We start from the raw sequence: 17,092 nt of genomic DNA, 5'->3' as shown, positions 1-17,092 counted from the left end.
ATCTCTGCCAGCTGTTGGCCCTGGGAAGGATGAGCGCGCTCCACTCCCAGGAGCGGCTGCTCCACTTCAGAATCAGAACTACTCTGGGATTCTATGGGCTCAGTGTCCATCCTGACACAGACAATAAAAAGGTGAAAAATGAATACAAATGTCTTCAAATACATTAGAGGCAGGAAACTAGCCAGGGAGATGACCGTCCTGTTAGATAACAAATGTATGAGGGGATTGTTAAGGGAAGATATGGAGATTGCAGAGAAACTGAACAAATTCTTTCCGTTGATCTTTGCTGCAGAAGACATTGGACCTATACGCATCCCTGAGCCAGGTTTTTTTTTGGGGGGGGGGATTTTTTTGAAGGTGTGCATCTGAATAGAGTGAAATAGACATCAGAGATGAAATTACAAATAACCAAGCCCAGATGACATACACCTGCGAGCCCTTAAGAAAGCAATCTGATGGCCCTTCAGCAGTGTAGAGGCCTTGGAAGGTTGCAGATCTCCTCCTCTGGGGCCAGAGACAGCTTCAGCCTCAAAAGAGGAGTTCTGATCGTGGATCTCCCTCCACCCCCAGCCCAGCCACCACAGAAGGGTTTGCAGCAGCTCCTTCCCCCAAGGTTGAGGTCTTCAGGAGTGGAGGAAATGGGCATGTCTGAGGTAGGCAAACAGGTGGGGAGGGGAATGCCCATGGATACACAAACCTCTTGCTTCCTATCCCTGCCTGCATCAGCTAGACAGGCTTAGAGGTCAGTCCACCAGAAAAAGCAGGACACAGAGGCTAAAAAGCCTCCTTCGCTCCTCCTGCCCTGGAGGCAAGAGCTTGGCAGGACATCAGGGACTGCTGCCTAGCAGACGTCAATCCAATTGGATTGCATCCTAAGGAGCTCAAATGTGTGATAGCTGATCATCTTGGAACATTATGCAATTTGTCACTAAAATCAGTCTCCTAACTGGAAGACTGGAAGGTAGCCACTATAACACCTTTTTTCTTTAATTGGATCTGTGGGGATCTAGAAAAATACAAATGAGTTAGTCTAATATCTATGTATGGTAAATTGGAAAGCATAATTAAAACTTGAACTATTAAACATATAGAAGAACAAGCATTGCTGAAGAAGAATCAGCATGGCTTCTGCAAAGGGAAGTCCTGTCTTGCTGACCTTCTAGAATTATTTTAAGATTTTTTTGTGAACAGCCCAGAGAGCTTCAGCTATGGGGCAGTATAGAAATATAATATATGAATGAAATGAACAAGTATGTTGGTGGAGTGATTTGATAGATTTGGTTGATTTCCAAACAGCTTTCAGCAAAGTCCTCCATCAAAGTCTCTTGAGCAAACCTTTCAGTCATGGAATGGGCAGAAGGTCCTCTTGTGGATTCGTAAATGGATAAAGAACTTGAGAGTAGAGAGTAGGAATGGACAGTTTTTACAATGGAAGGAGGTTAGGATCTGTACAGGAGTTTCTGCTATTTAATCTTTCTATAAACTCTGTGTAGACAGGGGTGAGCAGTGGGATAGCAGCCCATTTTATGGAGGACACCAAATTCTTCAGAATGGTGAACACAAGGCAGGGCTGTTCCCTTCATGTCCATCTTGTAGGTTTCCAGAAGCAGCTGTCACACCACCATTAGAAATGGGATGCTTGACTAGATGCCTCTTGATCTGCTTCAGCAGGATTTTTAGTTTGGATTGGGCCATAGCTCTTCCAAGTGCTGTCCAGTGATGCCTCAGCCCCTTTGTAATATCTTTGTGCTAAGGGCAGCTGTTGTGTCCCTTTCACACTTGTGCTGGGAGCCTTATGCATGGATTTGGAAGGTCCTGTTCAGAGGAATCCTACCTGCTACATTTTCCACAAGAAACAGATGGAGCTGGATGGCAGTAGGGAACAGATGTTGCTGAATGGCAGTGGTGATGGTTGATGTCCTAGAGTTGGAGGGTTGAAGGCTGTGTTAATATATCATTTATTGTGAAGATTATGTAATCTGATTGTCTTGGTTGCCTTTCAGCAAAGAGGAACTCGAGGGTCCCAAAATAAAGGATTTGCTGCTCCTGGCAAGAGCACCTAGTTGGCTACGAAGGCTCATATGTTGGATCATCAAACCAATAGTAAGGCTTGTCTTTTGCTAACCTGTCCTGATTTGCTGAAGAAAGCAGCCAGTGGCTATGTGACCACAGTTTCCTCCCTATATTTTGAGAAGGAAATTCTTGTTGTTACCAAACCATGTGTTTTCTATCACATGTGCATGTAAACATACATCTGCATACATGGACTAGAATGACATGGAAATACTAGGATCTTTGGCAGAGGCATGGCATGCACATGACAGATTGTACATTGTGTCCGACACAGTGGTGAAATTAGCTCAAGTACACTGACAAAACTTGTGTAAAGGATACACTTTTATTATGCCATAGATATTTGAACAGTGGGAAATGGGGGGGAAGATTGATTAGTTCACTGCCATTAGCAGTGGTCCAGCTTTTTTTTTCTTTCCTTATGGTCCCTAACAGCAATGATGGAGCAAGGAAACATGGAGGTGGGAATAATGGTTTGCCAAATTAGGAGCAGGGAGAATGCAAGGGTAATGGTGGGCTTTGGAGGCCTAAGTGCAGCAGGGAAAACATGAGTTTCAGTGGTCCAAGGGTGACCATGCGAGGGGCAGAAGGGACAGATTCAGAGCAATATCAGGAAAGAGAGAAGGAGTTACAGTGGGTATATCTACCTGTTTGAGTGGAGCAGGAAAGCAAAAGGTTGTGAATTGGAAATTCACAGAGAGCACTGGCTATGCAAATTAACGATGGGGTGATCACTGTAGCCAAGAAGACCACAGAGCACACTGTTTTTTCCTGTCCCATGTAGGGAAAGGCTCCAAAGGCAATGATGGGGGACCAGTGGAAGGCTAAGCTGTCTTTCAGAACCTCTGAGTCCCATACAGTGTTGAATGTATAACAGAGTCCTTGAAAAAATAATTTCGATTAAGGAAGGAAGATGTGTGCCTTGTAATCTTGCACATTCTTTCCCTAATCAATATTCTTTTTTCAAAGACTTTTTATTACACAATTTTGTGGCAGTAACTTCAGGTTCATACTACCATTCGAAACATGGGAGCAAGTCCTCAACCCATGATACAGGCTTAAACTAGGCTATGAGGCTTTATGTAGACTGGGAGATCTGTGATTCTATATATACAGATTCATCTTTTGCCCTTTTCCCTGCCACTTTTAAAGCAAGATTCTTGACCTTATAGTTACAGAGATGCATCTGAAAACATGTAAGCTGCATCACAACATGCTCCAGTGTACATGCGACAAGTGCTTAATCCCTGCTCCCTTAATGGTCTCCAGTCACATTCCCCTATCTGTATAGTCCCATTGTTCCTCACTGCACCTTTCTCTCTTGTCCTTGCTAAAAGAAATTACAATTACAACAAAAATCAGGGAAGAGGTTCAGAAGAAAAGGTGCACACTGAACAGATTCATACTAAAACTCCTGAGGTTCACAGCAGAATTTATATTTCCCTTAATGCAGAAATTATGGGTTATTTTGGACAGGGGGTATTTTTGTGGTTGGGGACATGAATGTATTTATTATTTATTTATGAACAACCCTGCCCTTGATCTGCTCTTAACAATCTGAATGCTACACTGTCATGTGTGGCAGATTGCATTGGGACAACTAAACTTGAGTAACTACGAAGGGGTTGTCTGCTTCATGGGCTGCGCGGGAATCCTGATTCATATTACCTTTCCTGCTAGGCACACTTCAGTTTTTTTAAGCTTAATATATTTTTTGGTATTAAAAAAAAAAAGTTTGGAACCTGGGTTGGAAACCTCTCATGTGAATTCCTCTTTTGTTTCCTTAGAGTCTTCGTATGTCAAATATGTTGGGAAACATCAGAGAGAGGTAAGGCTTGATGATGGGAATGTACGGCCTTCCTTTCTTAGGGTTGCCACCTCCTATGCTGGCGATGTACCTTTCAAACTCCTGATGTAGTGGAGAGAAGGGAGCTACCGCTACTCGCGTCTGTTTTGACCCTGTTCCCGTTGTCGGCCACTTCCTTTGCCTGCTCTGACAAGCAGGCCTCCTAGTATGCCACCCAGCAGTTAAAGAAGAGAAGACTGGGGAGGGAGATAGTGTGAGGAGCAGCGGTTGCCTTCTCTCCCACTGCATCAGGAGACTTCAAGGTATGTGTCCAGTACTCGGGGAAAGAGCTGGCCTCATAGTCGTTAAGTGCTGCTAATATTCTTTCCCCCCCATCTAAATTACTTATAGCTAAAGGCTGAGTCAACTCAAACATTCAGGCAGGTAAACCACACAAGCCTTCCTGTGAATGTACTATCAAAGAATACACATAGATAGATGGACGAAATTGCTTGTTTGAAAGCATATCCACATCAAAATCTCCCTGAACAACAGAAAGGAGAAGGCAGGATGGAGTGGGGGTGGGGCTGGCTGGCTGGCTTTCTCCCTGATGTATATGGTTCCTGTGTTCAGGGAGACTTGGATGTTAGCACACTTTGAAACAAGCAGTGACAGATGTCCATACCCTATGCCCAGCTGAATGTCTGCATCCGCTCTAAGTCTTTCCAGCAAAGGTCCAGGTGATTGCCAGCATCATGCGCTTGTAAATTTCAGCATAAAACAAGGATGGGTGGTGGATGGACTTCTCATATGACCCAGAAGGGCTTCAGTAGTTGAGTACTAGTATAGGAGGTTAAATTTCTGTATCAGAAATGAATAGAAAATTCAAAGTCTGTGGTTGAGATAAACTGCACACAAAAAGTATATACCTGAATATTTTACTCAAGTTGCTAATTTCACCCATCACCTCCCCCCCCCCCAAAAAAAAGAATTTGGGTATTTCATTACAGATTCATTGGGCTGGTCCGCACATCATGCTAAGCTACCCTGTGAACAAGCCATAGTGGGTTGGTTGTTCACAGAACAACCCATGATACACCTGACAGACAATCGGGCTTGCCGTAGCTTGTTCTCCCCCTCCTTCCCCCCAGCTCTCCAGCGAGCTCTGGTACATATCCCAGGTACCTTTGCGGCAGAACCCATCTTGCCTCCTTGCCATGGCCCTCTCCCTGCTCCTATCACTACCCCTTTTTGTTTGCCCCCGTTTATTTTTTATTTGTGCTTCAGGAGTATGCAATTATGTTCATAATTTTTTTTGATCCTTCACAAGTACACAAGTGCTCACTTATGGCTGTCTGATATGTGGAGTCTTGTCTGGTCAATTTCCTTGTATGTTTCAGCTGTCAAAAGGAGAACTGAAGTGGAGTACGTAACATACAACAAAACGGACAAGATGAGGCTGCATATAGGCTAATTTGTGTACAGTTGCGAAGGAACAGGGGAGAAATAATAGTAAGAGAAAGGAGGAACACAGCAGCGCAATTCAGAAGCACCGAAAATGGGGAAAAGGGAAAATGGAGTAAGTGCTTCAAAAAGTGGGGGGACAGTATCTCCCCCTTGCCAATGTAATCCTCTCATGTCTATGTGTTGAACTGACACATCTCAGTGCCCTCCACCTTTTCAACCATTCCCCGGGTCTCCAGCTAGTGCAGAAAGTGGAGATATTAACTCACCCACCCCACCCTTTTCATGGCTCCTTCTCAGAGCAGATACTGCTGGGGTTACCTCAACTGCCAGTCTCCTTCACCCCTTCTCAGAAGAAGGAAAAAATCATCCTGGTGCTAAGAAGGGATGAGGGAGAATGGCAGCTGAACTACCCCCAGCAATAATTGCTCCAAGAGGAAGCCGTGAAAGGGGGGGTAATATTTCCCCTTTCTGGACTAGCTGGAGACTCGGGGAAGTGTTGAAAAGGTGGAGGACACCGAGAAGTGTCTGTGCAACACTTAAAAGCCAGAGGATTACATTGCTAGGAAGGAGATATTGTGTCCCCCCACCTCCCTTTTGGTGCACTTTCTCCATTCGCCCCTTTCCCCCATTTCCAAAGCTTCTGAATTGTGCTACTGGGTCCCTCCTTTCTCTTACTATTATTTCTCCCCTGGTCCTTTGGAACTATGTGCAAATTAGCCTATACGCAGCCTTGTCTTGTCCATTTCCTTGTATGTTACCTACTCCACTTCTGTGCTCCTGTTGATAGATCAAGCATACAAGGAAATTGACCAGGCAAGACGCCAGGCCACGTATGGAACAGCTGTAAGTGCGCATATGCAAAGATCAACAAATTATGCAGCTTTGAGGCACCGAAAAAAGGTAGCAAATGAGTGATGGTCCTTCCACAGTTGAGTTTCGGCATTGGTGGAAAGGCAGTCGCTGGCGAGGGAGGCTGAATTGGAAAGAGCAGCATGGAGTTTTTTGCCACTGTTGCCAAGCGGCTCTGTAGCTGATCCTGGTAACTCACAATAACATCACTCTCCCAGGTTCAGATGACACAACAACCCACCATGAGCACGAACAACTGTACAACAAGCCATGGGCTCTCAGCATGGTTTTTTTTGCTAAAAATAAGCCACCCCACAGAAAACATAGTGGGTTCTCACAGCACAACAACCCACCATGGCTGGCTGCCCATTGTGGGTTGTCGTGTCATGTGAGCCCATTGGGGTGATAGGACACTTGAAGGCAATGATTATGTGTATTGGGGAACTGCCACTGAAAGCACTATCCAATACATCCCTCTGGGTGTGAGTCTATATCAGAAAATTTCTATATATGTGTTTAATTGTTCTCTGCAACAATGGGAGCTAGAAACTTGCTGTTTTAAAAAGCCTGAAATTCTTAGAATTTTGAGGACACCATGAGATAAAAGCAAACAACTGTAACCTGCTGACCATATATGTTTCTAAGCACCTAGGGTTTAGGTACCTTGTTCCTTTGGGATTTCTGAAAAAGTGCAGTCTAAATTTTAAAAAGATACCTCTATGTAATAGCATTCTAAGGGCAGAATTAAGACTTTATGAAGGAAAATTCCATTCCAAATTCTGTTTTTTCTTTGTAAGGCAAATGTGGGGAGGCATTTTCAGGGAGGAATCAGCATGGGTGGAAGGAGAGTGCTTATTACTTCCTTGCTAGGCTGTTTTGATCATTTCCCCAGCAAGGCTTTAACATGGAAAGTAACACAAGGCAAAGGGGGAAACGGCCTGATTTGTGATGTGTGTGTTATTGGATTTATGAGCTAGGGTTAAGCACTCATCCCTTTAACTTGCTGATACTTCCCTACAAATGCCCCCTCTGTCCCCCTATTCGTTACCTCAACAGCATTTGTTTGCCAAGATTCCATGTAGTTCTGCTTTTGGTGTAGAACATGATGGGAGTTGTAGTCTAACACATCTGTAGGGTGCCAGGTTGGGGAAGGCTGGTGTAGAACATCCACATGCAAATCCATCCACCATTCACCTTCACCACCTTTTTTTGTTTGAAATTTTAGGTCTGCCCAAGAGCTTTGGAAAATTAACACTGACATTGCGGTAAAATTTATCTTTCTTTTTTTAAGAGGTCTTCTCAGGATTTAACTAGATGATGTTTTTAAGCTACTAATGTGCACCCCCCAGTGGTGAGGACCATCTGTTTGTCCTAGCCTGTGATTTTCCTCACCTTAGATCTTGCTACATATCCTCACAGTTGTCATTTCAGCTATTTGATTGTATAACTCTGTGCTTTAGCTGCTGCTCTGGAATTCCTGTCGAGGTAAACAGTCACTGCATCCATGATACTAAGATTCCATTTCAGTTTCAGCATTTCCCCTTCTCCCTACCCCCCTTTCACCACAAGGGTATGCTGTAATTCCTTTTTTATTATTTTGTTTGCCCATAATGAAAACTGCTAGAAAATTAGATATTTCTGTCACCGCTCCACATTTGTCCTACTGTGAGGGACAGATAATAAACGGGTGTGGCCATCCATATCATACTCATAAAGCCGGAGAACACAGTGCAGAGGTATTGTTTCATGCCCTTCACCCTGCCCACCTCCACTCCTTACCTTCCTTAGTAGCGGTGGGCTTAGAGAAACCAGACTAGGTTCCCTGGGTGTCTGGGGAAGGTGTGCCTCTGAAAATGTGCAGAGTAGGAATGGGCACCCAGAGGGCCATTTTAGCATGCCCTAAGCGGGTGGGGGACACTGACAACTTTTACTCACTTCTAGCAAGGGGACACTGGCAACTAAGATGCTACCGCCTGAGAGCGGGGAGGCTCAGTGCATGCTTGGGAGAGGCTTGCTGAAATAAATATTTTCAGAGACAGGCAGCATCAGTGTAAAATCTCTGTCATTGTGGAGGTAATTGGTAAAAGGAACAAGGAGGTGATGTCTGAGTCTTGATCAACTCCCATTTCTCCTCTGAACTTTGTGTGTGGCATAGGAGTGCTTTTACTGCAAAAGAACTGCCCACATACTTATTCCCCCTCCCCAACACACCAACAAAACAAGGTTCTAAAGTGACAATGCTCACTGGCAATCTCTTACGTTATAATGCAAAGGAAATAGCAAGCAGAAGTAGCATAACACCTTAAGATTCCAGCTATCCCCCAAGACACACACGAAGAACCAAACTACATGTTCTGCGAATCATGTAATGTGTAGCTGAGGCATGCCTAATATTTCACTCTCATGGAAGCATGTGTGGCCCCAATTCAGACTTTGGGAGGGGAAGGTTAAACCTCCCCACCTCTGAAATTCCATTCCTGGGGGTGGGGTGGGTGAGGTGTTAAAAAAAGAAAGAAAATAGGCCTCCATTGACCACACACTTGTTCTCTGAGTTCCTTGTTCTCTGAGTAACTTGTACTTTATAGCGTAGGAAGGAAAGTGACATAAGAATATAAAGCATCTGTTTTATTCAAAGTTTCTGCTGTCTTGGTGAGCATGCCATTTTCCACTGGTTTAATTAAGTGACAGGATAGTCCCATGCACTTAGCTGGAATTGGGATGGTGCCATGTTTGTTCCATTATGTTCCTGCTTGCTGCCAGTTCCATGCCATTTCTCTTTCTGAAGTCTGCCTGTGCCTTCCTATTCTCCCTTCCTTAGGAATACTGCCAGGAATTCATTGCTGAATGGAGGAGACTAGATCTGGATGTGATGCTTTGCCCTACAGTGGGTCCAGCTTTTAAGATAGGATTTCCTGAGAAATGTTCAGGTACTTGCACGTTAAGTGGAAAATCAGGTCTCTTAGGCAATCACTGGTATCCCTTAGAGTACTTTCAGCTATCCTCCAGCTTGCCCTGTGTCCTTGATTCTCTAAGCCATCTCTAATGGCCAACTTTGAGGTTCTCAGGGGCACTCTCTGTTGTCGAAACAACAATCTGGTGAGTGGATATGTATGTTGTTGCACCCATTGCCTTGATGAGTGGTCAGACTCTAAGTCAGTGTTGCCTAGCAGTAATGGCTTCCCACACCAGTGGCTCAGAAACAATCCAGCACTGGATTCGGTTCGCATACAGCTTCCTAACATGTTGCTGTGCAACTTGCTATATGGGCACAGCTGACTTTACTCCATTTCATGTCAAAATATGTAATGAGCAGCCTCAGGCCACCATGCTAGCCTTAGTGCAGTAGCATGCTTTACTTTATTTATTTATATAAGGATTTATATCCTGGCTCTCTAGTCCCTCACACAACACTCAGGGAGGCTTACAGCAATTGGCTTACAGCAGTTGAGACCAATTATGAACTATGATAGCATTCCATAAAAACAACAAGATACAAGCAAGACAGGTTTTCTCAGCACATAGCAAAGATCGGATGGAAAATTATCTACCCAGTAAAATAAAGTCCTATTGGAATAAAAAAAAAGGGGGGGGGCTTTACCATCCAGTGAAATGTGGCAATTCCATAATTTCGGTGCAACCACTGAGAAGGCCTGTTCTCTTGTCCCCGTCAACTGGGCCTCCACCATAAGTGGGACAGATATTGAGGCACAGGCAGGCTGGTACAGGATAAGGCCGTCCTCTAGATATCCTGGATCCAAGCTCTTTAGGACTTTAAAGGTAATCACTAACATTTGGAATCATGCCCAGAAACAGATTGGTAACCAGTGCAACTGTTGGAGGGCAGGTGTGATAGGGTCCTGTGAGCAAATGCCAATCAGTGTTCTTGCTGCCACATTCAGGGTCAACTGAAGCTTCTGAAGATTCTTCAAAGATAGCCCAACATAGAGTACATTGCAGTAATCAATTTAGATGTACTGTGGTGTGTCGTGGTGGCCTGGTCCAGCCTCGCCATGAACCAGATGCAGTTGTTGAGCCAGCCTAAACTGGGCAAAAGCACTCCTGGCTACAGCCACTACCTGAGCATCAAAGTGCAAAGCTGAGTCCAGGAGCACCCCCTTTAAGGGGATTACTCTCCCATCCACAACAGGTTGAATTCCTGTTCGAGAACCTGCCTCTCTCCTGACCAGAAGCACCTCTGCCATGTCTGGATTAAGTCTGAGTTTATTAGCCCTCATCCAGCCCATTGCAGCCTCCACGTACCAATGCAGAACCTCAACAACTTCACTGACGTTAGAAGAAAAGGAGAAACAGAGTTGCATGTCATTCGCATATTGGCGACAATGCACCCCAACCCCCTGGGTAACCTTTCCTAGCCGTTCCATGAAGATATTGAATAGTGTAGGGATCAGGATTGACCCCCGTGGGACACCATGAACCAGCAACCATTGAATATATTATCCATAGAAGGAGTGTAGCTGTCACATTCCCTTGGCCCCCACCTTCCTCATGCACCCACACAAGAAGAGAGGCTTCAGTCTCATGTCTTTAATTCACTATCAGCAGGTTCAGGCTACAAGGGATTAACAGCAGGGAATCCAAATGGGAGCTACGATGTTGTTAGCAGTTTGAACAGGGACTTCCTGACTAGAATAACTTAGGGAGGGAAACCCCTTCCATCCAGTGATGCTCCCCTACGTCGATCCTCACACATCGCCAACCGGGTCGACCATCTGAGCTCTGCTTCTAACTATTCCCGCTTCGCTCTGCGCCGCAGTCTAGCATCCCTCAGGTCACACCCTGTGCTCTCCTCCTCCTCCTCCTCCTCCTCCTGGATTCTCATGGGAGGGGGGGGGCTTCAGGCCCAGCCATCTGGGTGCTACCATCCTGAGAAGCACGCCTAACTATATCTGAACTGACTACGGAAGATGCCTCCCCCGGTTCTTGCTGTTCCCCTTCTGAATCTGAACTGCCAACTATCTCCATATGCGCAGAATCAATCCTGACAGTAGCTTGATTTGGGGTGTGGGGAGACATTTCCCATCCAGCTCAGCTTTGATAATGTTGTGAATCTATAACCCTTCTATGTGAGCACAAAATGTACTTGTGAGCAGGAGTGGCTGAGTAGACAGAGTTTGCACTAAAAGTGTCCCATGTTCTTGTCAGACAGCTCTCCCAGTTGCTTTATATGCTGTAGATAGTGTGGTTGCTACTGAAAATCACTTCTGTGTGGTGGGAGCTACAGATGAGAGCCATAACTTTGATTTGCAAAGGCAAATGAGTCTCGAGAAACACCATCGTGACTTCCGGGGGGCCACTGGCATGGAGACTTCCGAGTATGATGTGGCCTACAGTTAGCTGTTCACGGTAAGCCGCAATCTCTCCAGTCAGTTTTCTCATCTTTAGAATGGGAAGGAGCATAATCTGCTTCTTAGGATTTGTAGGGATAGCTTGTGGGATCTGCTGTAAAAGCACTATGTAAACTATTTGTTGTCATCATAAGTTGCCAAAAAAGAATGAACCAGTCATTTTAGCTCTGACTAGAAGTAATAGCCTGTCACACTAGAGACTTTGTCCTGTTGTCTCTGCAGGAGCAGCTGGTTACACTCTCTTGTATAACTACTTGGACTTCCCTGCTGGAGTGGTACCTGTCACGACAGTGACAAAGGAGGATGAGGAGGAGCTCAAAACTCTTAAAAGCCACTGTAACGATATGTGGGACAAAACGTTTGTGAAGGTATGCTGTGGCAGGGGTTGCTTTGTGGTGGTTGTCAGCAGCCTTTCTTTGACACTTGGACCACAAAAATTCTTTCTGCATTCTGTCCCTGCAGGCAGTGGAAGGGGCCGTGGGACTCCCTGTTGCTGTCCAGTGTGTGGCTTTGCCGTGGCAGGAGGAGCTGTGCCTCCGGTTCATGAAGGAAGTGGAGAAGCTGACCCTGGAAAAACCAAGGATACACTGAATGTGATATTGAAGGAAGCAGAATGATGGGAAGTTGCCGTCTGGCCTGGCAGGCCCATAATAATCATGGACACCTGTTTTGATTAAATAACTGAAGTGCTTTTGTGTCTGGTACTGACTATTTATTTTTTGTATTTCTTAGCCGCCTTTCAAGACTGCAGTCTTCCTAAGGCAGTTTACAGTATAAATCATGCAATTCAGTATCAGTATAACAAGTTCATAAAAACATAAATCAGTTTTAAAGAAATGTAAGAGTGAACCAGTTAAAACAAGCCAAATCCAAAACTTAAAGGTGGCATATGTAAAAAAGCTTTCAAGTAAAATATAAAGAAAACAAATCAACGTGTTTTTAAAGCCTGTTTAAAAGCAACAGATGGAACCAGCTGTATATCTTTTCGGAGGCAAGGCCCTCTTTGTAGAACCCACCACTGAGAAGACCCTATCTCTAGAACCCCACCTTACATATCTTAATGGCAGGACAGCAAGTGGGGCTGCCATTGATGATCTTAACACATAGGCAGGTTCATAAAGGTGTATGCAGCCCTTCCTATAATCTGGAGCCAAAGCATGTAAGGTTTTAAAAATCAAAAACAGCACTTTGAATTGGGCCCTATCAGTTTTACTCTTGCTGTCCCTTTGCTTTCATTTGATGGATTCCTACTATCTGTGCCGTTTCTGTACTATAGATATACCCACATGGTGATGCTGGGAATGTTTAGGCTGCTTCTCAGAGCTGGAGAAACGGAGGGATGAAAAATGGAGTGGGAAATATGGGAGGGGCCTGATTCACTTAGGAGACTATGTGCGGCGGGGCGGGGGGGCAGAATTGTGACATTCCATTGTTCTTGTTGCAGTGCCACTCTGGAGCAAATGTATAAACCTGGGTAAACTGGACTGAGCAGGGACAAGAGTGCATTAATAAGTCATTGAGCAGCATGGAAGTTAGTTAATATTCAAAATGTTGCAAGTGAGTTTAAGTCTGGAAATGAATAACTTGGCCTCAGTTAAGACAGGCCAAAGTCTGTCCATCCCTCTGTTTCCTCAGCCAGTTTGTTCAGGCTCCAACAAACCTAAGTATGTTTGCTGAGTTTCATTACTCTGCTGTTTAAACAACTCTTACAGTTTTGTCTCCTTTCTAAAGATGGCTGTAACTTTTTTTAAAGCAGTGATTTGGCCTTTATTCTGATCATAAATATTTGTGATTCCTATCTTGTTTTTATTTAGTGTTAAGCCTCCAAATCCCTAATGTCTATTGTCGCATATCAAGGGTGCTGTTTGGGGGGTGAGATTTTATGGCCACTGATTTCACCCACAAATCACCAGACAATGGCCTGGTTTGCACATAACGCTAACAAAATGGTTTGTTGCTCTACCCAGGGTTTTTCTGGTAGACAATCAAACAAGCCATGGTTTATTTTCTCAATCCCTGTATTGTTTGTTTCCCTCCTCTTTTGCCTCCTCCCTCCCTGTATCCCAAATGGCTTTGTTGTGCTGTAGTACTAGCATGTAGAGTGGCTGTTTTTTTGTTTTTTTTACTGCACTTGCCCGCCACCTCTGTAGCCTGAAGAAACAACCCATGAACAATACACAGGATCCTGGGTTCACACATGCATGATCACTGTTTAATTGTGGCTTGCCTGAAAACAATTTGGAAAGCAGCGTACTGCAGTTTATAGCTGCTTTTCCAAGGGAATAGATCCTATCTAGCACTTTGTTGTTGTTGTTCAGTCGTGTCCGACTCTTCGTGACCCCATGGACCATAGCACGCCAGGCCTTCCTGTCCTCCGCTCTCTCCCGGAGCGTGCTCAAGTTCATATTCATTGCATCGGTGATGCTATCTAGCCATCTCATCCTCTGCCGTCCCCTTCTCCTTTTGCCTTCAGTCTTTCCCAGCATCAGGGGGAGAGAGAGTTTTCTCTTCGCACTAGGTGGCCAAAATATTTGAGCTTCAGCTTCAGTATCTGTCCTTCCAATGAGCAGGCAGGGTTGATTTCCTTTAGGATGGACTGATTTGACCTCCTTGCAGTCCAGGGGACTCGTAAGAGTCTTCTCCAGCACCACAGTTCGAAAGCATCAATTCTTCGGCGCTCAGCCTTCCTTATAGTCCAGCTCTCACAGCCATACATTACTACTGGGAAAACCATAGCTTTGATTAGACAGATCTTTGTTGGCAAGGTGATGTCTCTGCTTCTTACTATGCTGTCTAGGTTTGCCATAGCTTTCCTCCCAAGGAGCAAGCGTCTTTTAATTTCATGGCTACAGTCACCGTCTGCAGTGACCTTGGAGCCCAAGAAAGTAAAATCTGTCACTGCTTCCATTTCTTCCCCTTCTATATGCCAGGAAGTGATATGGCCAGATGTCATGATCTTCGTTTTTTTAATGTTGGGTTTCAAACCAGCTTTTGCACTCTCCTCTTTCACCCTCAACAAGAGGCTCTTTAGATCCTCTTCGCTTTCTGCCATTAGGGTGGTATCGTCTGCATATCGGAGGTTGTTGATAATTCTCCCAGCAATCTTAATTCTGACCTCTGATTCATCCAACCCGGCATTTCTCATGATGTACTCTCCATATAAGTTAAATAAGCAGGGTGACAATATGCAGCCTTTTCGTTCTCCTTTCCCAATTTTGAACCACTCGGTTGTTCCATGTCTGGTTCTTACTGTTGCTTCTTGACCCTCGTACAGGTTTCTCAGGAGACAGGTAAGGTGGTCTGGTACTCCCATCACTTTAAGAATTTGCCACAGTTTGTTGTGATCCACACAATCAATGGCTTTAGCGTAGTCAATGAAGCAGAAATAGACGTTTTTCTGGAATTCTCTTGCTTTCTCCATGATGCAGCGAATGTTGGCGATTTGATCTCTTGTTCCTCTGCCACGTCGAAACCCAGCTTGTAGTTCCGGTAGTTCTCGGTTCGCATACTGCTGAAGCCTAGCTTGTAGGATTTTGAGCATCACCTTGCTGGCATGTGAAATGAGCGCAATTGTGCAGTAGTTTGAACACTCTTTGGCGTTGCCCTTCTTTGGAATTGGAATGTAAACTGATCTTTTCCAGTCTTGCGGCCATTGTTGAGTGTTCCAAATTTGTTGGCATATTGAATGCAGCACTTTCACAGCATCATCTTTTAGGATTTTAAGTAGCTCAGCTGGAATACTGTCATCTCCGCTAGCTTTGTTGTTAGTAATGCTTGCTAAGGCCCACTTGAATTCACTCTCTAGGATGTCCGGCTCAAGTTCAGTGATTGCACTATCATGGCTATCAGGGACATTAAGATCTTTCCTGTATAGTTCTTCTGTGTATTCTTTCCACCTTCTTAATCTCATCTGCATCTGTTAGGTCCCTGCCTTCTTTGTCCTTTATCATGCCCGTCTTTGCACAAAACGTTCCCTTGAGATCTCCAATTTTCTTGAAGAGATCTCTAGTCTTTCCCATTCTGTTGTTTTCCTCGATTTCTTTGCATTGTTCGTTTAAGAAGGCCTTCTTGTCTCTCCTTGCTATTCTCTAGAACTCTGCATTCAGTTGGATATATCTTCCCCTTTCTCCCTTGCTTTTCGCTTCCCTTCTTTCGTGAGCTACTTGTAAAGCCTCATCAGACAGCCACTTGGCTTTCTTGCATTTCTTTTTCTTTGGGATGGATTTCGTTGCTGCCTCTTGAACAATGTTACGGACCTCCGTCCGTAGTTCCTCAGGCACTCTGTCTTTCAGGTCTAATCCCTGAAATCTATTCCTCACTTCCACTGTATATTCATAAGGGATATGATTTAGGTCATACCTGAATGGTTTAGTGGTTTTCCCTACGTTCTTCAATTTAAGCCGAAATTTTGCAACAAGAAGCTCATGATCTGAGCCACAGTCAGCTCCAGGTCTTGTTTTGACTGACTGTATAGAGCTACTCCATCTTTGGGTGCAAAGGACATAATCAATCTGATTTCGATATTGACCATCTGGTGATGTCCATGTGTAGAGTCGTCTCTTGTGCTGTTGGAAAAGAGTGTTTGCTATGATCAGCTTGTTCTCTTGGCAAACTCTATTAGCTTTTGTCCTGCTTCATTTTGTACACCAAGGCCATGCTTGCCTGTTATCCCGGTGATTTCTTGACTTCCTACTTTAGCATTCCAATCCCCTATGATGAAGAGGACATCTTTTTTTGGTGTTAGTTCTAGAAGGTGTTGTAGGTCTTCATAGAACCGATCAACCTCAGCTTCTTCGGCCTCAGTGGTTGGGGCGTAGACTTGAATTACTGTGATGTTGAATGGTTTGCCTTGGATTCGTACTGAGATCATTCTATCATGTTTAAGATTGTACCCCAGTACTGCTTTTCCCACCCTTTTGTTGACTATGAGTGCTACTCCATTTCTTCTAAGGGATTCTTGCCCACAATAGTAGATAAGATGGTCACCTGAATTAAATTCGCCCATGCCTGTCCATTTTAGTTCACTGATTCCCAAGATGTCGATGTTCAATCTTGCCATCTCATGTTTGACCCCCTCCAGCTTACGTTGATTCATTGATCTGACATTCCAGGTTCCTAAACAATATTGTTCTTTACAGCATCGGATTTTCTTTTCACCACCAGACACATCCACAGCTGAGTGTCCTTTCAGCTTTGGCCCAGCCGCTTCACTCTTTCTGGCACTACTTGGAAATACCCTCTGCTCTTCCCCAGTAGTATATTGGACACCTTCCGACCTGAGGGGCTCATCTTCCGGCGTCATATGTTTTAGCCTTGTGATACGTTCCATGGGGTTTTCTTGGCAAGAATACTGGAGTGGGTTGCCATTTCCTTCTCCAGTGGACCACATTTTGTGAGAACTCTCCGTCATGACCTGTCCATCTTGGGTGGCCCTGCACAGCATAGCTTATGGCCATTCACAAAAATGACAGGAGCACCCCCTGCATGTGTGTGTGTGTGTGTGTGTACGTGTGCATGCATAATTATACAGTCAGGCAGGCTTTTTTAGGTG

General features: G+C 44.7%; 1 protein-coding gene across 3 annotated transcripts in view; it reads left to right on the top strand.

Annotated features, from left to right (window-relative positions):
• The window catches only part of LOC146348219 (fatty-acid amide hydrolase 1-like), a 56,343-nt gene extending 42,994 nt beyond the window's left edge, over window positions 1-13,349 (top strand). For 2 of the 3 annotated variants that reach the window (XM_084852609.1, XM_084852607.1), the window contains exons 10-15: window positions 2,004-2,103; window positions 3,861-3,901; window positions 7,401-7,440; window positions 8,994-9,102; window positions 11,764-11,909; window positions 12,004-13,349. In XM_084852609.1, coding sequence (XP_084708735.1) covers window positions 2,004-2,103; window positions 3,861-3,901; window positions 7,401-7,440; window positions 8,994-9,102; window positions 11,764-11,909; window positions 12,004-12,132 — 565 coding nt within the window. In that variant the 3' untranslated portion in view covers window positions 12,133-13,349. Of the gene's footprint in view, window positions 1-2,003; window positions 2,104-3,860; window positions 3,902-7,400; window positions 7,441-8,993; window positions 9,103-11,338; window positions 11,540-11,763; window positions 11,910-12,003 lie in introns of all 3 variants that reach the window. The other variant, XR_014790563.1, reaches the window with a different exon arrangement.
• The last annotated feature ends 3,743 nt before the right edge of the window (window positions 13,350-17,092 follow it).

Source organism: Heloderma suspectum, chromosome 4, assembly GCF_057233095.1.
Source record: "Heloderma suspectum isolate Gila_16-S chromosome 4, 16-S_ref, whole genome shotgun sequence".
Classification (NCBI taxonomy): Eukaryota; Metazoa; Chordata; class Lepidosauria; order Squamata; family Helodermatidae; genus Heloderma; species Heloderma suspectum.
Note: the sequence above shows the minus strand (reverse complement) of the source record. Positions and strands in the feature narration are given on the sequence as shown.